The 26,883-nt window shown below is 36.3% G+C and overlaps 1 protein-coding gene across 3 annotated transcripts in view; it reads left to right on the top strand.

Annotated features, from left to right (window-relative positions):
* The window catches only part of DNAH7 (dynein axonemal heavy chain 7), a 98,317-nt gene that overhangs the window by 5,547 nt on the left and 65,887 nt on the right, over positions 1 to 26,883 (top strand). For all 3 annotated transcript variants that reach the window (XM_065068945.1, XM_065068946.1, XM_005501764.3), the window contains exons 7-20: positions 1,152 to 1,227; positions 3,206 to 3,331; positions 4,669 to 4,788; positions 6,328 to 6,511; positions 7,970 to 8,149; positions 9,455 to 9,730; positions 10,687 to 10,814; positions 10,990 to 11,068; positions 14,267 to 14,491; positions 15,880 to 16,026; positions 16,629 to 17,314; positions 19,345 to 19,531; positions 24,396 to 24,589; positions 25,908 to 26,106. In XM_065068945.1, the coding sequence (XP_064925017.1) occupies positions 1,152 to 1,227; positions 3,206 to 3,331; positions 4,669 to 4,788; positions 6,328 to 6,511; positions 7,970 to 8,149; positions 9,455 to 9,730; positions 10,687 to 10,814; positions 10,990 to 11,068; positions 14,267 to 14,491; positions 15,880 to 16,026; positions 16,629 to 17,314; positions 19,345 to 19,531; positions 24,396 to 24,589; positions 25,908 to 26,106 (2,807 nt within the window). The remainder of the gene's footprint in view (positions 1 to 1,151; positions 1,228 to 3,205; positions 3,332 to 4,668; positions 4,789 to 6,327; positions 6,512 to 7,969; positions 8,150 to 9,454; positions 9,731 to 10,686; positions 10,815 to 10,989; positions 11,069 to 14,266; positions 14,492 to 15,879; positions 16,027 to 16,628; positions 17,315 to 19,344; positions 19,532 to 24,395; positions 24,590 to 25,907; positions 26,107 to 26,883) is intronic.

The raw sequence follows: 26,883 nt of genomic DNA, 5'->3' as shown, positions 1-26,883 counted from the left end.
GGGACCGGCTGAGGGACCTGACCGGTGGTTTAGCCTGGAAAGAAAGAGGCTGAGGGGAGGCCTTTTTGCTCTCTACAACTACCTGAAAGAAGACTGTAGAATGGAGGTTGTTGGTTTCTTCTCCCAAGTAATGACAGGATGAGAAGAAACGGCCTGAAGTTGTGCCAGGGGAGGTTTACATTGGATATGCGTAAAAGTTTTTTCCTAGAAAGAGTTGTCAGGCATTGGGACAGGCTGCCCAGAGCAGTGGTGGAGTCACCATCCCTGAGGGGTTTAACAGTGTCACTGTTTACTGCAGGGTGACAATAAACCGTGACAGATGCTCTCTGTTAACCACTCGCCCTCCCCACTAAGGAAAGGTAATAGGAGGAAAAGGGAGAGAGACTTGCAAGTTGGAAAAGTTAAAAATGCTTTACTAATGCTACTAATAAATAGAGAAAATAATACAAAATATGCAAAACCAATCTTGGGCAGCACAGTGTGGCCTGCTGCAGAGCTGGCATTGCTCCCGCGGCTGCAGGACAGGCACCTGGAAGTCCTGGGCAGGACTCCACAGTAAACCAGAACTGGATTCAGGGATGCAGGATCTGGAACCAGACCTTGGATCATAGGCACAACAGGCAGGGCTCTCTTCAGATGCAGGCCATGGTTGAAGAGAGTGAGACACTCTCGTGATCTCCCACTTTGATAGGGTGTATGGGATGGAGTACTCGGTCAATATAAGTCACCTGTTCTGTCTGCCCCTCTCACTTATGGAATGGGCAAAATTGATCAGTAACCTTGGCTGCCATGGCAATAAGTCTAAACCTGGGTCTCTTCTGCATACCATTGCTACTGTTATCTGCTCCAGAGTGAACAGTGTCTGAAAAAATGTGCAGCTAAATTCAGAAAAGTGCAGTTACTTAGAAGAACTTAGCTGAAAGGAAAATTTACTAAAAGAGAACTGGTCTTGTTTTAAACAAAACCAGGACAAACAGACTTGTAGATGAGGTTCTTAGGGACATGGTTTAGTGGTGGAGTTGGTAGTATGAGGTTTATGTTTGGACTTGATGATCCTGAGGGTCTTTTCCAACCAAAACAATTCTGTGATTCTATGATTCTATTTCTTCACTAAGCTTATTTTGTTGGGTTTTTTTAATACTTTTTTTCAGTTGACTTTGTTTTAAGAGACCCCAGGGAAAAAGGTGAAGACAAGAAGAAAGATTTTCTTCTACCTCATCGTGCAGAGTAAGAAAATATGCTTCTTCAAAAACAGCAACTAGAGAGGAGTGGAGTAGAATAGCATGTATAAGGAACAGTCTTAGTAGAGGTAGTCAGTGTCAGCTGTGAATAAGAGTTGGTTATTAGTCAGGTAAATTCAAATAGTGATTATACAGCGTGTTTTGGAAAACGCTGGAAAATATGTGTCTTCCCTGAAAGGTTGTTTGGAATTAGTTTTGTTTAGCAGTGCTTAGCTGGTAAGAAGTCTCAGGATGGATCCCCCAGCATTTGATATGGCAGGCCCAATACTCATGCAGAAAGTGCATTGTAATCAATGGAACAATGTAATGATCTTTCACTGAAGCTCTGTCTTACTTACAGATTGTGGCAATTTGTCTCAATACATGCAGGCTTAAGAATGTAATAAATACTGACTGGTTTTTTCCCTTGGAAAAATTCAGCAATGTTCAGTAGAAACAGTGATGGGTGCCTGGTATTTTTGGCTGGGGTTTCTAGTGTAATGCTACCTCCATACTGGAGTGGCCAAACATGACCTTTGTTTCAGAGGAATGGCCTATGGCCACCGGCCTTAAAAAAATCTGCAGTCTGCTGAAAGCAAGTTTAGTGCTGCTCCCAGGATCATACATCTGTCCTCTGTGGGTCAGCTGACCAGTATCGGCCTTCCTAGAATGTACTTTAATTATTCCTGACATGGGAATGTGGAGAGAAACTTCATTCATAGATACAGCCCAAACCTGGTAAAATCAATTTTCCTTGCAGAGGAGTGAAATCTTACAAATGCTGCAGAAACAGAACTTTTCTACTGACACCAACCAGGGTCTATATTTGGGATAGCATTACTGAGTGATTTTAAGATCACAGAAGGTTATGTTATACAGAATTTCTGGCCTCTGGTTCGAGGTAGATGCTTTTAGATATCAAATGGTCAGCATTGGAATCTAATAGAAGGGATGGCTGTGACAGATGTTACTGAAGCAATTTGCATCTGAAAAAGAGAAGCAATATCTGATGAATTTATTGTTATTTTATCCCCTGAATAAGAGGCCATCTTACATCTGATTTTTTTTTTTGGTGGTAGATCTTCCATATCTCCCAGGAACTATGTAGGACATCACAGTAGTTTGCATATAAGCTTATGTTAAACACTTACGTACAAATCCAAAAGTACAGAATTCTCTTAGTAGAATAATAATTGGTAAAACAGTTTTATTCCATTACCGCTATTTGGAAATATATAAGATAGATGCGGAAAAACTTGAAGTTTTAAAAATTTAACTTCCTATAGCTAGTTTTTCTGTCTTCTATAGAATACTGTTTCACTGAGAAATGGATAGAAGTTTTATATCAGAATATTTTTTTAATAGGAATTCATTATGAAAATGAGAATGAAAGTATTACGAATATGACACATTGATCAGGAGTGTTTTTGTTTTTCTCTTGTAACCTAAAGGTTGCAGTGCTTCAGATTTTAATAGTAAAATCAGACTGCCCGTAGGAAAACAAAACAATTATTTAAAAAAAAAAAAAAAGGCAAAAAGCTGTGAGTGTATAAAAAGCCCTCACCAAAATAGCTTAAAGCTGTTAGCAATTTGAAAGCAGACCAACTGATCTTATGAAAAGGCTCTAAATTTATGAGTTTTTACAGATTTGATGTGATGAGTATAAACATAGATACTATTTATTGTAGAAAATTGTGTATTAATTGACTAAATATGTTCTATACGTAAAATGATTTTACTACATACTAAATATAAGGGACCAGGACTAGGCTGCGGATCTTTTTGGATTTGGCCAGTATGTGTGTCATATGATTTATTTTTTTTGATATTTGAATAGTGAACAGAAAGCTACATTTATCTCCCGAATTCTGTGCTTTCTGGGCTGCAAAACAATTATCTTAAAGCAAATGTTTAAATATTTTGGTTCTTAGCTCAGCTACATTCATCCTCCTGTTTCTTGCTGGGTTTGTGGTTGTTTTTTTTAGACTAGAAGTAGTGCCAAAACCTTGGAACAAGTCTTTCTTATCAGCGTGCCGTTACATGAAAGAAAATTTGCATACACTAAATCCTACAATACGTGCTGTTGGGAACTTATGGGAGACCTCATTTAAGTAAGTATTATCTAGATATCTTAAGTTTCAGCTGCTCAGTGATTTCAGAGTCTGTATAGGGAAATAATGGATGGTGACATCTCCAGGTTTTCAAGTTGCCCTTTTGAATTTGGGACTGCACCAACATGTACATCTGTATACAGATAATGGAAATGATGGCTTTGTTCAAAAACCATGATTCCAAAGATATTTGTCTGTGTTCCCTCTAACTTTGCTTTGAAGAGTTCTTCTGTAGAGATCAAGGTTCCTTGTCTGTACTTCCCCAGAAATCACATGGAACATTTTTCCATCTTCATTTCCTTTGGTAACTGGGCAGTTTCAAGCAAGAAGCTGCATGTGAAAGTTGACTAGTTTAGCTGTTTTGTACTTTATTTTCTTGAACTTGGGTGAAATGCCATCTGGACTGGGCAATTTGTGACTTTGTTTTTTGGTCTGTTTTGGTACAGAAAGGCTCCAGAATGGAGCTGCTGTGATCTTACTTTCTCTAAGCTTTTTTTTTTTTTTTTTTTTTTAGATTTTTTCTTTGTTATCTTACAGACTGTGGCAAGCTTCCTGCTTTCGTTTTGGAAATTACTTCAATTTTTTAAATAGTCTGTTTTGTTTTAGTACAGTCTCTTAGTTTCTGTTTAAATTTGACCATATTTTTTCAGTCTTTCTCAGCAGGGCACTTATGTTTTTTTTTTTTTCCCTCTTTTTTGGTTAACAAAGGATTCGATGGGCTATTATTTTCTGCTTGCCAGAGTAGAACAAACTTGCTTATTTCTTAATCGGGTGGTACAAGAGAGAATGAACTGACTTGTCTAAGCCAGATGCTGTAACAAGTTTCAAGGAGTGGTTGTCTTTTTAAAAAAAAATAAAGTTGTTGTATCTGCTAAGTATAGGAGAAAAAAATCAGCCATCGTATTTTAAAAATATGAAAACTGAAAATTGTTTTGAAGCTAGTTTTAGGTAGTTAATTATTTATTTTTACATTGGTTTATAATCTTTGTAAAAGTCCACACAGCCCTAGAAAGGAATGCTATTTAACAAGTTCAGAATTTTAAGTGTTTGCTCCTATACCTAGTGAGAAGCATGTACACAAACTCTGATTCTGAAAACAATTATTAATATGCTCAATTGCTACTTCAATTTAAGACCATGCATACAGACAGCACTGTAGTGCTTGTATTCAGTTGTTCTGAAACGATAGACACTAATTTCTCAAAATAACATTATTTAAGTATGTCTTAAAACCCTTTGTTTGAAATGTGAAATATGAAAACTTTTATGGAAACAAAAATATAAACCAAGATACAGTGAATATGCTCCTAAACTATTCATGTTCTATTCTGTTTCAGAAATTTACGCCTTCTTGATACAAAAATATTTCACAAGAAACGAGATGCTGAGGACCTCTCATTTTTCCAGTATAAAGTCATGAAGGAAATTACAAAATCCAAAAGGATTCTATCTGAGAAGTAAGATCCAGTTTATCCATATTTTTTAAGTTACAGGAAATCTTTAACTTTTTCTTCAGCTGCTTTTGAAACTCTAAACTTTCTGGAGAGAGATGGAATAGCCCATAATAATAATACATATTAAATAATGATACATATTAAAGAAACATTCTTTGAGGCCTGTGAACAAAAACTGCTTTGTAAATATTGAGCATGTTATCATGATTTGTGCAGTTTTCCTATTCTGAATTTTGGTGAGACATATTTTGTTCACTACTTAAAGGGACATTAACAGTAAGTATGTTTTAGTCTGTTATGACAAAAGCTTTTGTTTTGTGGACTCATTTGTGCTGAATAAATGAGAAAATAGAATGTTGCTACTATCAAAAATTTGACATTTTAGAATATAAACTGTGATATAACTTCTTCTGTAATAAGACTTGCAGCATCCCTGCTTCACGCAGAGGAAGTGTCTCATTGATTGGAAGATTAACTTGTTATTCCTTCAGTGACAGTATCTCTGTGGAACATCTATTGATGATTTTGGAGTTTCGGTTTCTTTATTCTCAGTTTTATAGCTGCTTCTGAGAGCAGAGTCATCTGGAAAAGATTGTTTTAATTAAATCAGTTGACTTTAGAGATTATGATTGAGATTTTTTTAAAAAGTCGAGTGTTTGGATATCATGTTTGTATATTCAGTCTCAGATACATTAAGAAGGGCAGTTTTCTTGGTAATGCACTCGGTATGCTGCAGCTAAGTTTTCAACTGAAGTATCAACATTGCTAGGTCTTTTTTAGATATTTGTGGCCAAACTGTGTTGTTTGTATGCATCAGATCTTTAACCAATAATGGTTGATTGCTGCAGTTGTGTGTGACTGCATTTTTACTATTTCAGGTTTTAATTAACTGAAACAACTGTCAAAACCACTATATTCTCAAATACTGTTATGTATGTTTGTTTTTCCATGCTGTTAGCCTTGAAAGTTTTTATTTCTGTCCTTGTCTATGAATTCTGTTCTGTATTGCCTTTCCCATTTTCAGAGGTGTTTCTTCCTGACCATGAAGATACCTTTCTGCTCTCCATTGAAGGCTGCACACTTCTGTGCTGCTTTTTTCCTATTTCCCAGCAGTGCCAGAGCCAATGTTCTTTTGGTGCAGGACAGCTGGGCAAAATTCCTTTGGGATTGCTTTTTCACATCTTCACATCTCCTGAGGTTACAAGGGTGCGTAAGGAACGCCACAACCCCTGGGACTTAAGTGTGCTACCTGTGAAGCCTTTGTGGCCCAAGACATAGGAAACCAAATCAAGATTGCAAATTGTGTGTCATAAAAGCTTACATCTTAAATGTAATAAGATGTAATTCATAATCATAGAGAACATTTTCAGAGACACAATTCCTTAGAATTTAAAAGTACTACCATCTACCTACTGAACTAGTTTCACAGGTGTAAAGCAGCATCTTTATATGTCATATAAACGTATATAGCAAGTAACTTAAAACCACAAGTTTATTAATGCTAATTGCTTGAAAAACTTTAAAATATTGTATTCTTTTAAGGTGGTTTCCAGAAGTGCAGAAAATCTTTTACCACGGCAATAAACGAAAACGAATACCCAGCAGTGCCAGTATGGCTAAATTAGAGTCTTTCTTCGGTTGTGCTGCCACTTTAATGACTCATCAACTGCAACATCTACTTTTGCGTTCCATTGAAGACTTTACAGACTTAATTGTTCAACCTGCAGTAAGTAGTCTTTCATATCTGTACTAGCAACATTGTTTATCCATGTACATATAATTAGTTTCCTGTTTATTTTTCTGCTTTTGAAAAAATGAATAGAAAAGAAAGTATGAATTCTGGTGGCAGGTGCTTTCTGTGAAAAAATGAATAACATTTTAGGAATGCATTTTTTATTAAGTGGAGTTATTATTTTTGTCATACAAGAAGGGCAATATCAACATATTTTACATCTGGTATCTTCAAGAACACTCTGCACTCAGTTAGACATACAGTAGAAATTCATTAATAGAAATGCTGTTTGCATCTTGCACTAGTGTTCTTTCTCTGTAACACCCCTTCTGTCTGCTATTAGTAGGTGTCTACTACATGCTTTGGCAGAATAGTCCTTGGTGGGGAAAAAAAGGTAGTAGAAAGGCTTTCTCTTTTGCACTCACATAATGTCTGCTGTAGAGGTAAATATTTCTTGTTGATATTTGATGTCTTGGAGTGCAACTGGATTTTTATTCAGCTTTTTGTTAATACAGCCTGCCATCAAATATCCACAGAACTCTGGCTCCAGATAATATTGATGAAAAAGCACGCAGGGAATGTAAAGAAGTAAGGAATCATGTTATGGAAGCAGAGTGTCTGTTTTTCATTCCTCATCCTCTGTAATTGCTTTGTATTCTTCTGAGTGAAGTGAGCTTTGTGTGCTGTGCTGTTTTCTGTTATGATTAGTAATAGCTATGCATTTTATAAACTTATTCTTCCTGATGGTGATCCTATGCTACCCAGTAGTCATAAGTTGCTTCCTCATGTTTCCTAATGAAATGTTTGTGTAGTTGGAATACATTAGTAGATGTGGGAAAGTTAAGAGATGTCTGATCCAGATAAGAGATATGATGAAAGATTGAATTATACCACCAAGGACAGAAGCATATACAAATTTTCATAGTGGAATACATGGGAAATCATTCTGCAAATATAGTCCTCATAGTAGCTGATTTTTGTAGATCAGATTCTTGTTTAACAAATAAAATTGGATGTAGGGTTTTTTTAGGTTAGTAGTTTCATAGTGACTCCTCCAGATGTTGAATACATGTGCTGCTGTACACAGAATAGCTTATATGTTACTACATTTGTTAGGGCTACTACTGTAAAGTGACTCTGCCTTAGTCTATGCACACAACTTTATAAAAGCTGTTGGCTGGTGTATAGAGGATGCCTCTTCTGCCTACTAAAAAAAAAAACCAAAACATATTTCATCTTAATGAACATCAGTTTATGTGATTTTTATCAGAAACATACTTCCTACTTGCACAAGTATTTTTGTTAGGATTATGGCCTGTCATTGCAATTACAGTCCTGTCAATGTAAAATGCATATACTAAAGTAATTCATAATGATCCTTTCACTTCTCCTGCATGACTTAGGTTAATTAATATTTTACTTTCCTTTGTTTTTTTTTTGTTTGTATGTTAGAAATCAGTCGAAGCCTACGAACATCCAGGTTTAATCTTGAAGCTCATCCTTGATAACGACCGTATTAAATTTGCACCTGATTTCAGTGATTACGAGGATATATTACTGAATGTTTACACTGTTATGATTCATGCTGTCAGTGATATACCAAGAGTTGAGACCAAATTATTTTCAAAGTGGGTAAGAAATTACAAAACTTCTGGGTTTTGTATTATCATTCTATTGTTGCTACATTTAGTTCCTAGGTATTTTAACGAATAGCGCTATTGTCTGAACTTGCATAGTAATACTATAATACTCTTTCAGGACATTTGGAACACTTTGAAATCATTTAATTTTGTTAATAAGGCCCAATCGCTGTTCTCTAAGCAAATAAGAAGCCAATATTTGACTAGTTTCCTCTCTGAGTTACTTTCTGCAGCACCTACTACAAATGTACTACAAAAAACTTGATGCATTTAAATTTTAAGCATATTTCTGCAGTGTTCTAGAAAATACCTTCTATTTTGACACTGGAAAGGCTACTGTCTTCTAAAATATAGAATCTTTTGAGTAGACTATCCTTTTAAAAAAACCCTAAACCTGAATTTTTAAGCAGTTTATATTTTAGTTGTTTTATGCGTTCAGTCAGATTAAAATATTAAGTCTAACAGGAAACAATTCAGGTTAAATAAAAAGACTTTTGTGAAGTACCTACATGGTTTAGCATTGTGTGTTACTTTTGGTATAGCAGTGTTAGTTTTTAATATGGAGAGAGTGCAAGTGGCCCTGTGGTCCCTCTTGATCATTTCCCAGTGAGCTGTGGGAGGTGAGCATTTGTTTTTTTCCTGAAGGAATGTCATGTGGACGTTTTGTTGCCCTTTTTGTTTAGCACCAACTGAATTTTAAATGAAGATACTGAACTTCCACATTTTGGTTATTATGCTTGAACATGCAGTCAAGGAGAAACTTGAGTAGTATGCTATGCTTTATAAAAGCACTAATCAATAACCTGTGAAACGACAAATTAAAAGAAGCATCTCAAGTGTGTCTAAATGCACAGGAGAAAGAAAGGCCTTAGATCTTCTGGAGGATTGCAGGAATGTGTTTTCCATATTACTAATATTACAGATTCATCAGCTGATAGCAAAATTTAAGTTGTGCTGGTGGTTCAGGAAAAATCAAGTAGATTAAAGGTGTTGATAGAATTGTTTGGGCTGGATAAGTATGTGGACTTGTGAGTTTCTGAATGAAGCGGCTCTGATTTCTTACTTGTTGGAGACAAGCATCCATAAGTTAGGATGCCAAAAAAATTGAGTGTAGAATGTAAACAGCTGTCTGATTAAAAACCTCATTTTGCAGAGACTTTAATTAGAAAGATATTAAAGTAACATTTAGTTGATTTTTCTATCCTTGTATCTTCCATGACGTAATTGAGCTACAGACGTAATTGTCATTTGAAAATATGTTTTGTGTTTTTGTGTGTGTGTGTGGTTTTTTCCCAAGCCAAGGGGTGAGTTCTCGTCAACTGTCTTGAAGCCTGTTATCCTCGATGAGATCTTAGATGAACATAAGAAAAGAATCAGAGAAGAAATTAACAAAGAAAGTGCTGGCCCTGTGGAACATCTAAACCTGTATGATAAGTACAGCTCTCTGATAAACAAACAAGCTGAACAAAATATTGATCGATTCCTGACAGAGGAACATACCTTTGAAGAAAATAAAAGGGAATTTTTAAAGTACCAGCAACTTGCTAAGGAAATAAAATATACTTCTAGGAAGGTAAATTATACTAAATTCATAAAGTGAGAGGGATATCGTTTTACTGTTGATTTTTATACTAAGAATGTTGTCAGTCAAAGGTGATGATAATCAGCTGTAAGATAATTAAAATGAAATCAATTTTTTTCAGAAAAAGGTAAAGTTTTCAAGAGTTGGCCTTTCTGGGGTATACTCATTACACTTAAGTGAGACTTAGTTATTTTGCTAGAAGTCGTTTTGGGACTTCTGAAGGCATTCAGAGTATGCTCCTTGTAGATGTGGAGGAGTAAGTGTGGGTCCAGCCACCTCCGTATTCTTTCCAAGCATCTAAAGCAGAATGAGGATCCTTAACATGAACCACTTTTGTTGTCCCTGTAAGGATATTCTGTGGTAAGAATCCTTTGTCTGTCCATTCTGTAAAGAACTGGGAAGGCTAAAGTGGTTTTCCTGAAGTTGTTTCTCTCCAAACACTCAGTGCAGACCTCGGTTCTGGAGAACTAGGGCTGACAGACGTGTCATGAGCCTTCTGGGTGTGGAAACCAAGCTCACTTGCCTGCTAGTCAAAGCAAGCATTGGATTTGGAAACTCGTTGGGAGGCAGAGTCCCTTTTATATCCTAAAGCATGTCGTGTGTCAAGCAAGATTACTGTATTTCAGATGTCTCTCAAACTCTGTAATTTCACTAGACAACGTCCACTTCTACAGACAGTAGGTGCCCTTCTATTTTTGAGGAAGTAGATTATATGTCAAGGTAAAAAGTGATAGACATAAGATTTAGATGAAGTTTGATGTGCAGATCAGAAGAACAGTTATTTGCAACCGTAGCTTTTTCTTTCTCTTCTTCACTTGGAAGTTTGAAAATAATTTTATGGTTTAACTAGATTCCTTGGTGAGATCCCTGATATTCTGCTTAAGACAGTGACAGAAAATGAGTAAATGCTCTTCAGTGTTCTGACAACTACTGTATTTGTCTTGCAGTGTCTCCGTCTAGGAATGTTTGAATTGCGTTGTGATGAATTAATAAGTGCTTTGGCAAAGCGAGCTAATAATATTTCTGAAAAAATTATTTTTAAAATGCTCAAAGATCATCAAGACATGAGTCTGAGGTAACTCTCAAACTGAAAATATGTATGGAAGTGTACTTAGTTTTGTTTCCACTGTTTTTTTCGATCCTTAAAGGATATTTTGGTTGCATTTTTGCTGTTGTAAATGTATGTGATTTGTCCAAGGATGATTAACAAAAAACACACCCCCAAACTGAGTATTTCATGTATTTTTCAGGCTATGTGATGAGTTTGAGAGAATATCAGAAAAAGCCCTTTCTACTCCATCTAATACACAGGAACTAATGGAACTTAAGGTACTCTCTGCTTTGTTCTGAGTCCAAGCAAGAAGTAGCTATCGATGCTATTGCTCTGGTCTTAAGCAGTAGCATATGCAAGTTCTTCCTTTTACAGGTCTGATTCTGGCCTTGCTCAAGTCCTTGGTGCTGGTTGCGTATTACGACATAGAAAAGAACAAATGTTTGGCTGTGAGGCTCAGTGTCATACCCTGTCTCTTATACATCCAGCTAAACTCTTTTTCGCCACCAAAAGGTCATGGCTGCAAGCAGACTGCCTGTTTAGAATGGTCCTTTGTTTCTACTGTCACTTGCCCTGTACAGGACCAAAACCCTGTAGGGCACCTGTCTCCAAAGTGGGGGATGTGCAGCCCAGGGGGTGCCCAAGATGATCCATTGAAGTATGTGAAGGAAACAGTATTTATTTTTTATCTAAACAAAAGCAAGAAGGGAATTAAGCTTTACCAGTATTTATTATAGAGATGGGCACCGGTGCCTTCACTCACTCTGTATGTCAGAGGGCCCCATGTCACGTACATATGGGAGATGTCCTGAGGAAAGAGTGGGCGATCCACAATGCAGAGATTCACAGTGGCATGCTGACTTGTTCACTTTCTTTCAGCGTATTGCTATGTATTGCAGTTTATGTGCCCAGACAAGATTTACAGATTGCTACCTAGTTTTTAATAACCTAACCCTCACAGAATGGGCAAGTGGCTTAAAAAGATTGCCTCATAAAACTGCTGATTGAAGAGAATACTAAGAACATGGGCACAAGTGATCAACAAGAAAATGGCAGAGCTGACATTTCCAGTGTGAGATCTTAATCATCCACATTACAAGGTTAAAGTAATGATGGTCTAACCAGACTTGACAAGTTGGCCAAAAAAATCAGAACTATCAGGAAGACTATTGGAAATACAGATTTACATCCACTATTGTTAACAATGAACCTTGCCTGAAATGTCTGTTGTGCCTTGAGCTATTAGTTAATGAGAGTATGAAACCATCACACTTAGCAAGACAAGTGAAAACTAAGCATCTAGCTCATGAAGAGACACCTCAACAGTTTTTTCAGTGAAGTTTCGAGTTACATGATACTCAGTCCAGTGCTCTACAGAATGAGATGATCCATGCTTAGAAGACTCAGAAGGCTGCTCTTATTAGTGGAAGAGAAAAAGCCATGTACCACTTGAGAAGCTCTTCTTCCTGCTGTGGTAAAAATGGCTGAAATAATACATGAAAAAAACAACATGGTGCCAAACTAAAAAGCATTTCTTTGCCAGCAAGTACTGTTGGAAGGTGCATGGAAAACATTGCTGAAGATGTGTAGAAACAAGTATTAGAAAAAATGATGCAGTGTGGGAGATGTGCTATATAGCTGGATGAAAATGCATATGTTTAACATACCTCAGTTTACGGTATTTGCTTGATTCTGTTTCAATAATGAAATCCATGAAGAACTACTTTTTTTCTGAGCCGCTAGAAGAACAATGTGTTGAAGAAAATATATTCTCAAAGTCAATTACTTTTTTAATAAAAACAATGCCTTATGGAAAAACTGTTCAAGTGTAACTACAGATGGAGTGGCTTCTTTGGCCAGAATAAAAAAAGGATTCTGGGCAAGGTTCCAGAGAGAACACCATGCGTGAATTCATTCACTGCAACATTCATAAATGTGTTATGGTAGCGAAGTTGTTGGAGCCACAGGTGCATAAAGTTCTACAGGCTGTTATCCATGTAGAATCTTCATAATGGCTTGTGTTGAGACAGGGTGTGAGCATGAAAATCTTTTGTGGGTTTGGTGGTTATCTTGTGGCAAATTCCTTGTTGTAAAACTTAGAGTTGAGTTATGCATTTTTCTTTTACAAAAAGGCAAGTGTTCCTGATTTTTGTGGACCTTTTGTGTGATAAGTGACTGTCAGTGGTATGCTACCTAGCAGGTATTTTTGGTAAAATAATGACACTTAATCTGTCCTTCAAGGTAAAGGCGATATTGCTAAGAATGAGTGAGAAATTAACTGCTCTTCAGAAGAAAATAATGCGATGGAGAGAGCATTTTGAAAATGGGTGTTTGGAAATGTTTGCATTGTTCTGTGATTTTGTTGCTGAAAACTATGTGTCCCCTCCTATAGAAACTCTTATCAGTACACTTTAAAAACTTGGAAACAATTTTCTAACCTATGTGGAAATCTCATAAAATATTTTAGTGGGTTTTGAATGCGTTTGCTAAAAATGCAAAAATGCAAGACCTTCCAGTCAGTCTGCAAGAACAACTGAGTGATGTTAGGGATGATGGAAATTTTCTGGATGAATTTCAATAAAATCCTTTGCATCACTGGTGGATGAGATCGTGATCATTGATGGATGGCATCATGATTTATTAAGTGCAGCCATGATGCAGTTCTTCTGTTTGGAGCTATGTATCTTTCAGGTTTTTTGTTATAAACTAGAACAACCATTAAAATGAGGTTCTGAAATAAACTGAACTTGGAACTAGACCTTTGAATCTCAGAGTATTAAGCTAAGGTTAAAGAAGCATATTCAATCACATGCTCTCACTAAAAATATTAATAATAATATTAATGAAAGCAAAAAGGTTTCTTTAAAATTAATATATAAAACCTATTTTAAATGTTTTGTTACTCTTCATTTAATTGTTTTTCGTTTCAATTTTTTTGCGTGTTTTATTGTGCATATAATAGGTTCAGTAGTATGTTGGTGTAATTGATAAATATCCATATATTGGGGGTGTGTGCTCAAAAATTTATTACTGATAAGGTCGTGTGATCAAGAAAGCTTGGAGACCACTGCTGTTGGGGTCCATGGCGTGTGGCTGACTGGAACGCTAATTGAACCTGTTAGTCATCTAGGTCTTTAGCAATATAGGTATTATGTGGAAGTCTTGTCACTGTTTTTTTATGAAGCAAAGCATTCATATATAATGGCTTGGGATAAGCACATGATTTTCTTCTTCCATTAGGCCAAACCTTTGTGCATACAGCTTCACATATTCTTTTGAGTTTTATTCAATCAGTTAGTAGGACAGTTGTATTAAAATCTTCTGTGCTGTAAAAATGGCTAATACCATGCCATTCCAAAGAAACACCTTTTCAGATCATGTATTTCTAGTTTTATTTTCCTTGTAAAAAGAAGCTTTAGAAGTTATACCTCCTCAAGTCATCATTTTAGCATTCCCTTTTGATTTCTGTTCCCCAGGACTGTATGCAGAAAGTGGAAACATGTGATGTGCTTGAACTGAATCAGAAAGTAGTGGATGCTCTAAGTTGTGTTGCTTTCCTGGTAGAATGTGTCGATCTTTCACCAGCAGACATTCGACTGAACAGTAATATTTTTCACTGGTATGCACGGATGCCAGATATCTTTGAAGAGCACAGAAAGATAATTGAAGAAAAAACAGTACAATTTCAAGATCATCTTAAGGTTTGTAATGACAATACTTTAAAAATCCCTGAGTTATTAATTTTGAATGGCATATAAGACATGAAATAATGGAGAGAATAATCTTTTTTCCTTATACAATTTACAAAGAAGTTTGAAGTAGATGTGTTTATATTATTCTTGATGTTAAATAATTTTTTCCTGCTTTCCACTCATTTGGTTTTCACAAATCCACAAGTACTGCAAGACAAGCCATATCTCATATTTTGTACTCTGAAAACTCTTTGCTTCTAGAACTTTCACTGCTATTGATGATAGTTGTCTGTATGTGAAACAGTAAAATTCAGATAGATCCTTTAAAGATGTGTATGTGGCCTGAGGTATGTACATGAGTAGTCCTTTTGGAGTCAATGGTGGTGTATGAAATTTCTATGACAATTAAAAAAAAAAAAAATAATCTGCGTTAATTTGTGTGATTTTACTGCTAGGATAATGTTAAATAAGGTAGTTGTTTAACATAAGTGCATCTTGATTCAGGTATATTTTATTTGTTTTTAATTTTTAATCTTTTACACTTTACATGTATTTTATCTCTGTTAGAATTTTTCTTTCTAATGACTAGGCTTTTCCAGTAGAGTTTGTTCTGTTTTCTAAGTGCTGGGGTGACTCCACAAGGATTGCTAATGACGAGGTTGCTGACCTGTGACAGTTACTGCCTGTGTAGCTGTCTCCTTTGGTTTTCTTGTGCTCCTTGGTCTCATCACCATGTGGTCTTGGATCATACATAGCTTGAGACAGCGAGCTTCTATGTTTATGCAGTATGTTTAAAGAAGTAGCTGGTGAGTGTTATTGTGGTAGAAATCAATGTGCAGCATAGACTCTGTTATCTTGAATCATGTTATTGCTTTGTACAGGTTGATACTTGGTTTCAGACATTTGCCACTACTAATACTGAGTATAAAATATGTGGTATTGAGTTGTATATGTGAGGAAAGATCTGTCCTTTACCCGCATGGCTTTGAGACCATGTCTTGTGTGTGTTGTGAAACTATTTAGCTTTGTCTATCATTTGATTAATCTTATTCTGCTATACATGTTAATTTGAGATATGCTAAGCATTTGAATTTAGCTCTTCGTTATTAATGTGCTGGCCATGTCCTTCGCAGAAAGCTACAATTGCTATGTCCAATTCTATCATATGACATATAACCCAAAATTGCATCTGTCAGCCCAAAAAGTCACTGCAGGTAACAGTAGGATTCAGGGCAAATTCTGTAATTTTGGATGGAACAGACACTATGTTGGATGTCTTGAGTTTTCTGCAAGGATAAAGTGTACTACTGTAGCAAATCAGCATAGGTATTCCCTTTTTTCTGAAATTGATATTGATTTTTAAAAAAATATTATATGTTTGCTTGATGTTTAATTAGGTACGCTGTGAACACTTTACTGAGGAACTGAAAAGCTACTCTAAGCAGGTCGAAGAATTTAGCACATTTGGAGATATTCAGAAAGTCAATGGGTATTTGAAGAAAGCTCAAGCATTAAATACAAAATTGGAACTTGCTTCTGAGAAGGTACAGATTATAGTCTAAACTAGTCTGGCAGAATAAATCTTAGATCTTAATATTTGTATTATCAGAATCCAGAGTAACTAACTTTGGTTAGTAACGCAGTTACTGAGATGTGCCAAATTAATTCTCAATTCAGCTATGAAATATTTTTACATTATTTGCAATTTAAACTGCAAATTTACTGAGCACAGTAATTGGTTACTATGTGGTCTGCGGTTAACACAGCAGTGCTTTGCATAGTGGACAAGTGAATTAAGTTTCTATAGGTTTGCATAGAAATTATACCTTTATGTTCTTGAGAGTGCCATTCCTGATGCTTCTGCCTGTTAAAGCCTCTACGGTACTGTAAGTGATAGAGGAATGCCCAGGTACTATTTTACACCTCTAACTATATTCTTATATCAACTGGCATGAGTGGTGAGCTGTTACTGTTAAAGATTACTTGAACTGCAGTCAATGGCAGCAATGAAATAAAAGGCTGGTTTAGTAACTCAAAACTGAATTTAGAGCTTGTTGAAGACACTGGAAAACCTCCCTAATGCCTGTGGTGAGGACTTGGTAGGACAAACAACTTTGTATTTCAGACCTCACTTCTGTCTCCACAGATTGATCAGCTGAATGCAGAGGAAGAGTCCTTTGGATGGCCACCATCTCAGTACCCTCAGCACAGAACCATCTGGAATACTCTTTCTCCGTATCTTCGTCTCTATGAAATGGCTGTTGAATTCAACAGGAAACATGAAGGCTGGACAGAGGGCTCACTTACAGAAGTAAATCCAGACCAAGTAGAGGCAGATGTAGGGAGCTACTGGCAAGGACTGTATAAGCTAGAGAAATCCCTCAACAATTCTCCAAATGCATTAGCAATCGCAAGACAGGTTAAATCAAAAGTCGAGGAATTCAGATTCCACATTCCTCTCATCCAGGTGATTTGCAATCCTGGTTTGCAAGAAAGGCACTGGGAAGAGATGTCAAATATTGCTGGTTTACCGCTGACTCCTTCTGAAAACTCCACTGTCTTGTCATATATTAATTTGAATCTTGAATCCTTCTTAGAAAAGTTTGAGACCATCAGTGAAGTAGCCAGCAAAGAATACTCACTTGAGAAAGCTTTGATGAAAATGATCTCTGAGTGGGATCAAATGGAGTTCACTCTTCTTCCCTATAGAGATACAGGAACCCATATTTTGTCATCTGTAGATGATGTTCAGACATTACTGGATGATCACATTGTCAAAACTCAGACTATGAGAGGATCTCCGTTCATTAAGCATTACGAAACGAGAGTAAGGTAATTTTTTTTCTAACAGAAAGTCACCAAGTACTGTTACTTTATTGAAAGCACAGGGACTTCAAATGTTTTCGTTTATCCTCCTTAAGCAGTGAATGAATCTTTTTTTTTTTCTAATGCAGAAAATTAAATTCCAAAATTTAGTGTTGCGTGTTGAAAAAAGTCTGTACTTCCATCTTCAAGCATAGATATTAATCTGATTTTGTCTCTTTCCTCAATAAATACTTTAGTTGTTTCTTAAATCCCTCAAACATAGCCATATTGTGGAAAAACAAATGTCTTTCATTGAAAGTTTAACTATGATTATCTAGCTGTATATGTACCTCCAAGCTCCCATTAACCTGCAAAAATGCTATTTCAGATTTCAGCACATACTCAATGATATGAATACGTAAGTACATATACATACTTGTCTGTTCCAATAAGTATTAATTCTCTAATTACTGCTGTGCTCTAGTCTAAGAGTACCTTCCTTGTTAATGTAAAATGGTGGGTTTTGCCCACTGAAAAAGAGGAAGCACACCATGGTAATTTCATCAGAGTGTTTTGGTGACTGACAGCTTCTGTAAGAATACAAGGTATTACCTTGACTTCTGTCTGTGAGATGGAGGTGATTACACAACGGTTGCTTTCTCAATAATCCAGCCAAGCATGTAGGATTCTGGACTGCTGCCAGAGATTATTCCAAATTCCTCATCTTAAGTTTTCTGTAGTTTTGGTATAAGCAAATTTAGTGACCTGCCTAACAAGAAGTTAAAGCTGCATTTTCCTCTACCTCTTGGTGGAAGGAAAATCACTATAGATGAAGTAACAATACCTAGAAGATGAGAAAGGGACTGTGGGTAGAGGAGAAGGAACATGCCAGCAAAGCTGTCTGTTGTTTAGAAGCTGTGGTGGGTAGATGAAGGAAGGAGGAAGTGAAGGATGTTTTCACGTTTCATTTTACAGAACTCAGTGCATCCTGTGTGTGAGTGTCCTGTGGAGAAAATGATTGCCATGGTTCATTTATACAGTAGATATTTTAATAGCATGCACTTTTAATAATAATTCTATCTGTACTGTCCAGTGGTTTGAGAGTTGTAAAAAGTGATACTTCTTATACAGGCAAGAAGACTATATGTACTTGTTATAGGATTATAAATATCATTTTATTTTCTATATTTTTTGCAAATTGCTTACATCAACAAATGAGGAATATCGATGACGTTAGATGAGAATCCCATCTGTCTGATATGGGAGAGATAGTAAGAAGTATCAAATCTGGTGGTGTGAGTAATTTTAAAACAATGCAGAAATATTGAGAAGACTTAGAAAAAAGTATAGACTGAAGGTTCTTGAATGTTTGGCTATCAAAAGGAAAGACCAGATACATATTGAATTGTAATATCGTGTGCCCATAGTGGTGTGCACTATTGTTGAAAGATGCTTTATCAGACCATTGTGTTCAACATCCACATTTGGAATTAGAAGTCATAAATAAAACATGACTTAGCCACTGGACTATTTACTACTTGAAATCTTTTAATTAAGACCACATGTCGTTTTAGGACAAGGTCTACATATTTTTGGGTTAGTAGTTTAGGTTGTTTTCATACCCTTCTTTTGCCATCTCAGCCTGTATATCATAGCACACAGAAATAATAGTCTGGGCTTTGGTGTATGCTGGAAACCAGATGACGTACTCAATTGAAGTGAATTTGTCCACAAGTGCTATAACATGATGAAGTAGCTGCTATTGCATGCTAAAATATGTTTTATGTTTGTTCACTGATACTGTTAGTCTATTGGATAAGCATAGTTCATAAATCCTACAGGGGAGCCTTCCAGATGATCCAGTTGCAGAAATTAATGTAGACTTTGTTATGCAGGAAATTGGGGCAGGTGGATATGATATTCTGCTGAAATCTGAAAATTTCTACCTGTTGCACTTGCTGATGAAGATGCAAGTTACTAAAAAGACCTTACCACTCTGCTGGAAATGTTTGACTGGAAGCACCAATTAATGCATTTATCCTAATGCTGTTTTATAGGGAATGGGAAAGAAAGCTGCTGTTGGTACAGGACATCTTGGATGAATGGCTGAAGGTTCAGGCTACTTGGCTTTATTTGGAGCCCATTTTCAGTTCTCCTGACATCATGGCTCAGATGCCTGAGGAAGGGAGACGATTCAGTACTGTGGTTAAGATATGGAAAGACTTAATGAATTCAGTTTTTCAGGTAAGTACTGCTATCTTAAGAATATAGAGTGAATTTGTAGCACGTAGAGAAAAAAAATTGCTTCTGGTAACAGAGGAATCTGTTTTCTGTTTCATCCCAGCCCCCTTTCTTAGATACTTTTAAAAATTATTTTGCAGAATTGTTTCCAGTAGAATCCTAGAAGCATTTATTGGGAGGGCCACTGGAGTTCACTTAGTCAAACTTCTTTCTAGAAGGGGCACTTTTACCAACACTGCAGCAGGTCAGGCACAGCTTTGTTTAGCCCAATTTCAAAAATCTCCAAGGAAAGAAATTTCTTGCACATACCTCCAGAGACTTCAGTGCCATGGTACCTTCCTAATGAATACAAGGACACTTCTAGCAGGACATTTCATTTTTAATCCTTTTTTTAACTGGGCTTACTAAACTATTCAACGGACTGGAGGAGATTTCTGAGGTCCACTGTTTTCCAGGGGAGGGACAGAAGGTTGTCGTCTGAAGGAAAAAATTAGAAGCTTGTTTTTTCACCCATCTCCTGCCTTTGCAGAACTTTCAGAGATCCATTGTGTCATGAGGACAGATGCTAAAATTTCCACTCTGTCTAAAAGCTTTTGGGTTGAGCTTTTTTTAGTTTACAGATATGGTCTTGGTGTAGGAATACGCAAAATATGTAGTATACAAAAGAAGCATTTGCTTAATTTTTTGGCAATTCAGCCATATAACTTAAAAATAAAGTTATTTATTTATTTTTATTATCTTTTGAGTCTTTATCATTTCCTTTCTTCCCTCCCGCCCCCCCTTTTTCCTCCTTCTGTCTTACACTCCCCCTGCCCACCCTTCTTTCTTTGTTTGTCTTTCTTCTGATTTAGAAGAAAATCAGGAATTTATCCCATAGAGCTGTGAAATCAATAGTATTAATTTGAGGGAAGAAGTTGAGTAAAAATAAAAAGGGCAAGAATTTCAGAATTTGGTTGAGTATTTTACTTCTGAACATTGAGTGCTGAATGATCTGTTTTGATAAAATCTTCTAATTTAGATATTCAGTGCTAATCAGATACAAAGTATTTTTTTAATGTGATCTGTGTTATCACTGGCAGAAAAAATAATCAGCTTGCTTTGTACACAAGTGTGTAAATGCCAGAATCAATGTTTAACAGTCTGAAGTTGACATTGGCTAAACAAGCAGGCATTATTTTCCAGAAGATGGCACTCTGTTTCCACAAATGCAATGTTTGAGTTTCGTGGCTTAAAGGAAAGCATTTCCCCAGCGTATATGAGCGGTCTTTCTTAAAGCATAAAGCTAACTTGAGTCCGTTTGTGCTTTTTTGCATTTATATGCCATTGTATTAAAAAAAAACTCCTTTAGTTGCTTAGCTTTTATGACAAATTTGAATAATCATGTATTATTCCTTCATTGTAAACATAAAATTTAAGCAAAGCACATTAATGAGGATTAAATTCCTTTAAAAAAAAAGCCAAAAAAAAAGAAAAGGAAAAAAAATAAAATCACAGGCTGCAACCTCTGATATGTTCAAAATTATAGAGTTAGAAACTAGAGTTAGGGATGGTCTTTTAGCAAAGTATTTGAACTATTTTTATACACTTGATTTATACTATTTTCTTGATATAGTTTTTTTTCCTTTAATTGACAGCCTCATTGACAAAATAAGTTACTCTGGTGTTTTGACTGAGAAATTATGGCATTCACTTTTTTCTTCGTGCCTAAGCAAAACTGTAAATAAAAAAATCTCTGAAGCGTATTTTTTTTCTTCCCTGACTTTTTCTTATATGGATGTAAAAGCAAGCAGGGAGAATCCCATTTATAAAACTGGCAGCACAGCTTTGATTTGCTTTGCTAGTTGCACTTATTCTATTGGATTATAAAAATGCTAAAAAAGGGAGTAAAAGCCCTTTCTGTTGAAAATGTATAGTTATATGGTTGGTTGTGCATTATAAGCTGTTTTATAAAACCAATTATGAACTATGTTTTTATGCTGACAGCTGAATTGTTTATGTATAGATTAAAAATATATGTAGTTATTGAGTTTATTCTGGTTTCGTATGATGCAAGAGGCAGAACAGAACAGAAGATGAATATATTTTATGTCCAAAGGAGGACTATGATTATTGTATTAGGCATCCCCATGAAGATCAATTAGATAAACATACAATTCTGGGTTGTTTTCGGTAGATTAGAAGTATATGTGTAAAATGAGTAGGGAACGGAATGAAAGCTGAATGTACATTGCCAATACTTTAAAACATTGTGAACACTTGCACTGAACCTGAACTTGGAATTTATTATTAAATTCTGCCAAGTGAAGCAGAACAGCAGTCAGGTTCCTGGCTCCAATCTGTATTGCCATCCCTTCAGGGGTTTATTTTGTACAGATGTCTTTTGCACCTTCTGGGCTTTGCACAGCAGCCTGGCCTGTCATCTGTCCCTTGCAACGTGCGTCACCCAGCCTTCTGCTCTGAGACACTGTTCTGCAAACCCTGTCAGAGATTTTTGTTGTGTGGGACGTTGTCATGGCTTAGCCCGAGCTAGCAATACAACTGTGATAGCCACTCACTTGCCCTCCACCCCTCCAAATAGAGGAGAGAATTGAAAGGGAAGGGAGAAACTTGGATTGAGATAAACACAGTTTAATAAAATCAAAAAATACTAATATACTGCTAGTAAATATATATATAAAACATAAATAGAATATAAAATAAAAGATGTAATACCTCTCAAACTCCATCCACACCAGTCCTAGGAAGCAGCACCTGGTCCCAAGCAGCTGATCCCAAAGAGAGAGAAAAAAGGCAGAAAGGCCCAGAGGCTTCTGCAAAACGGCAAAAGGCCAAACTATATATCCAGAACCAAACTCCCCCAGCTCTGACAAAAAGAGCAAAGGAAGCAAAGAAGCAAGAGAGACCAGAAGATCCCAACGCTCTTTAAATATGAAGCATGACATTAATTGGATGGAATACTCCCATTGATCAGTCTGGATGTCAGTCAAGCTCTCCCCCATCTATGTCCTCCTTCCTTGATCCCTCACATTAACTCTGTCCCAGGGTGTTATCTCTTGTTCTCAAACTAACTCCAAATAATGACTGTGTTAGCTATGAAAAAGAAAGATTTCTAACAGCATGAAGAAAATTAACTCATTTTCAATCAAACCAGCACAGATGTTCTGTATTTGTAATGGGCTTTGACAAAGCTGTTCCTAGTGGAAATAGCCTGGAGACATCTTTGGTTTCTGCTGTCCGTTGTTGGGAGTCTTTGCTGTTACCGTGAGCAGTTCTCGCAAGCCCTCAGGAGACTGACTTGCCTGAAGTTCTCCCCATGGATCTCTTGGGTGTTCCTTATGGTTGGCAATACTGTGTCTCTTTTTCTTGTAATCCTGGCTCTGTTTTCTATGCTGTGTGCATCCAGGTGCATGCTCACTGGGAAGAGCAGAGGGGACCTAAGGGCTAACTAACATTTCTGGTAGGCTCTGTTTCCATCTCCCCTCTGGTCATTCTGGCCCTATTCCTTATCTTGGGAAATACTGTCTGATGTAGGTGATAGTGGAGAAGCTGTGGCAGAAGCTGTGTTTTCTGACTTCAGGAAGTGGAGCAGGGGTTGGAGTGGGTTTGAATCAGTTCATGGTTAACAAGTCATTTAATGTACTGACACGGGCCTGAACTAGAGCTGAATTAGAATAGATTCAGTCACAGGGGAACGCAAGCCCATACTGGAACTGAGGAGAAGCATTTGCTTGGTTTGACTTCCTCGGTCGTGAATCTGCGTAATTTCCTCCTTTTCAATGTGTGTCTTGTTTTGCTCCCCAAACCCCATACTTGGTGAGCAAGATGAACAAATATCATGATGATTAGGCTATAGGATGGTCATAAGGCATATTGAATTCTAGAACCTGATGTTCAGACACCTGTATTTCTTTAATGCTTCTTAGCTGGGCAACCGTTAGGTCTTTTGCAAAATCTTTTTTGTGTTATACTTGTATTAACTGAGGTAACTTTAATTTTATGTAGCAGTTTTTCTAAGCATTTAATTAAATTGAGAGGTTAGTTTGGAAAGCACTGGAAAGAATTTGGAAACCACTATATGTCTTAATATATATTTTGCCATCTACACAGTGCATAAATATAAGAAACCCAGTGTTTATCCAGTAGTGTATCTAGACAGGTGGTATTCGGGTGGTATTGTAAAAAGAAATAATAATCTATTTGTTTATATTCTTAAAGCAAGTATGACTTTCCACATTTTACTGAGAAAAAAAATCTTTGAACATGTATTTGGCTAGTAAATGTATGGAGATCAGAGAATACCATTTGTTACATCATGTGAATAGTTAGTATTAGTACTGAGGTGTCAGTGTTGCCTGTATAAAGCTTTGTCGTCTCAATACTTGTAATCTCATCTCTATATTTATGAATTTTAGATGGAAGGAAAGATAATTTTTTTTGCATTGAACTCTGACAGATGGCTACCACTTTAAATGTGTGACTGCATTGTTGTCGTAGTACGCTTTTAGAAATCCATCAAAATGCTGTAATTTTTCTTGTTGCTTGATTATGTAATCCAATGGAGTAGCCAGTGTAAACTGATGTGACTTCAACAGAATGTGATGGGAGTTGTGCTGTTTGAACTGATCCTGTTTTGAAAATTATTTTAAAAAATAATAGTTCATGTTTTGAAAACTTAAGTACTAACTGCCTAACTATTTTTCCAGTGAACCCTGGCAATGAAGAATATTAGTAAATTGTAAACCTGACAATGGTTTGAGTAAAGCAGGTTTGAGATAAAGTTTCATTTCGCTGAAGACTTCTGCAGCTCTGTGTGGTGATTTACTTGAGAAGGTATTAAGATTTTTGTCTGGAATAATTTCTTTTCCAGGACAAACAGGTACTGGGAGTAGTAATGATAGACAAGATGTTGGAGAAACTGAGGAAGTGCAATGGATTTCTGGAGCTGATTCTCAAGGGACTTAATGAATACCTGGAGAAGAAGCGCCTGTTTTTTCCCAGATTCTTTTTTTTGTCTAATGATGAACTCCTTGAGATTCTTTCAGAGACCAAAGACCCTACTCGGTATGGCCATATTGAACAGATGTATTTGTGAGTTACAGTGCATGCAAATAGTCTTGTCATGTGGTTTCTCTGAGCCCAGAACTTTCTTTTTTTCCTCACTGACAGTTATGGTATTAAGTATCTACTTAGTTAGATTTTATTATAGGTGAACGCAGAGTCATTTTTAATGTGGCCAATTTAATTCAGTTCTGTTTTCTTAACTAGCAACTCTTCCATACACTGGTTTTCAGAATAATCAGAAGTCCGTGAAGTAATTGGTGGTGGAATGAACATACCGGATTTTTCCCGGTAGAAAATAGAATATCAAATGAAATCTGTGTACCAGGGGTGTCAAACTTGTTTTAACCGGGGACCACATTGGCCTCACGGTTGCTTTCAAAGGGCTGAATGTAATTTTAGGTTTGTATAAATGTAGGAGTAGTTATATTTACACAGTCCTAAAATTATATTCGGCCCTTTGAAGGCAGCCACGAGGCTGTTGTAGCCCCTGGTGAAAATGTGTTTGACACCCCTTCTGTGTACTACTGACTTGCATTTTACCTCTTCAGGGCAGTCCTAATTAAAGTATTTAAAAAGTTTTTTACTGTGTTTTAACTCTTTGGGATGTCTATTTCCCAACCACACTCAGAATTAAACTGCAAAAAGCATAGCTTGTTATGAGATCTTCTTATAGTGTTAGCTCTATGAAGATTCCTGCAGAAGTGATCTTGTTGACCAATTTAACCTTCACTCTAAGCAGAGAAACTGGGGTTTGATTCTCAGTATGCAGACTTGATAGCATGCAGTGAATACAGTGCAAGGTTATGCAAAAATGAGAACGAAAATGAAAAATAAAATGTCAGTTCAGTCCTGGAGAAATGCTCAATGAACAGAGAAAGAGGTCTTGTGAAGAGAAAAGATCTTAAAGATTTTTAAAAATTATTTATTACAAGCTATTGTTTAAGGTTGTACTTGGTTGCTTTACTCAAATTCCTTACTGTTCACTGTATTTTGCTGAGAAGGTATAAATACTGGAATTTTATGTAGTGTAGGTGGATTACAAGTTAAAAAAAGAATACTTGTATATCCTTACTAGTTTATATATTACAGAAGCCATAAATAATATTTTACACCTTTAAACTGGTCTTCTAAAAATATAGTGGTAAGTATCTTGCAGGGTGTAGTGCAAAAGATAAAGTGTTTTGGTTTTTTTTAACAAACCTAAGAGGAACTTTAAAATAAACTGTTCAGATAACTGTTTTTTTTAATTAGATCTTCTTTGGTACTGTTGGCAAGACAAAATTGTCAGAAGCTGTATAATACTAGCTTTGTTTTCTAGGGTACAACCTCACTTGAAAAAGTGTTTTGAAGGAATTGCACGAGTGGAATTTACAGAGGCATTAGATATTACACACATGAAAAGTAGTGAAGGTGAGATTGTGGAACTCATAGAGACAATCTCAACATCAGCAGCTAAAGGTCAAGTTGAAAAATGGCTGGTTGAACTGGAGGCAGCGATGGTGAAGTCTGTCCACAAGGTAACAAGTCCTAACCTCTTATTTTCTAGGCCCATGTCATTCAGCATTGATTTCTTCAGTAAACATGTACACATACTGGAATCACTTTTAGTTTTTTGCACCTAGCATGAACGTTAGAACAATGAATTCAGTCTTTAAAGGTTGTATTTTCTTTAAATTAAGTTCTGGTATCAGTTTCTGGCTGTAAAAATCTCTAAAATTCTTTTAAAATTAAATAGTAGAGTCAGAAATGTTTGCCCCAAGGATTTCTTTGCCAGCGATGGTTCTATTCTTGATGTGGTATTAAGGGACAAGATTAAATGGAAAGATTGCCCATGTTTTTTTTCTAATGTTCCTCTTAATTATGACTACCTTAAAACTACTAACTCTTCTTTTCAAATGGTATCTTTATGTTGTCTCCTCATTGTGTTTTATATTTAACCATCTCTGTCGTCATCTTTATTTGGTCCTTTTCAGTGTCAATGGGGTAATTAGATGTGCACTTTCTCTGATGCTGTCTTGGGTTTTGTTAATGGCAGGAAAGTAGCCTGTTGATATACACTGGAAGATTTTTCCCGTTCAAGTTTAGATTTCATTTGGATTATCCTTGGGTGGTGCTAGAACCAGGTTAATCATTCTGTTATTAGAAAATACACTAGAAGTTAGGCATAAGTTTAATTAATATGACGTGCAAAATCAAAGCTCTTGCTTTTTATTTGAATTAATAGATGAAAAAACTTTCTGTTTGGGGATATTACTTCTAACTGAATTGTGTTTGTACTTGTTTTCTAGTTTCCT

The sequence above is a fragment of the Columba livia genome, chromosome 7, assembly GCF_036013475.1.
Source record: "Columba livia isolate bColLiv1 breed racing homer chromosome 7, bColLiv1.pat.W.v2, whole genome shotgun sequence".
In the NCBI taxonomy this organism is placed as follows: domain Eukaryota; kingdom Metazoa; phylum Chordata; class Aves; order Columbiformes; family Columbidae; genus Columba; species Columba livia.
The sequence above is the reverse complement of the archived record's forward strand: the minus strand, read 5'-3'. Positions and strand labels throughout refer to the sequence as shown.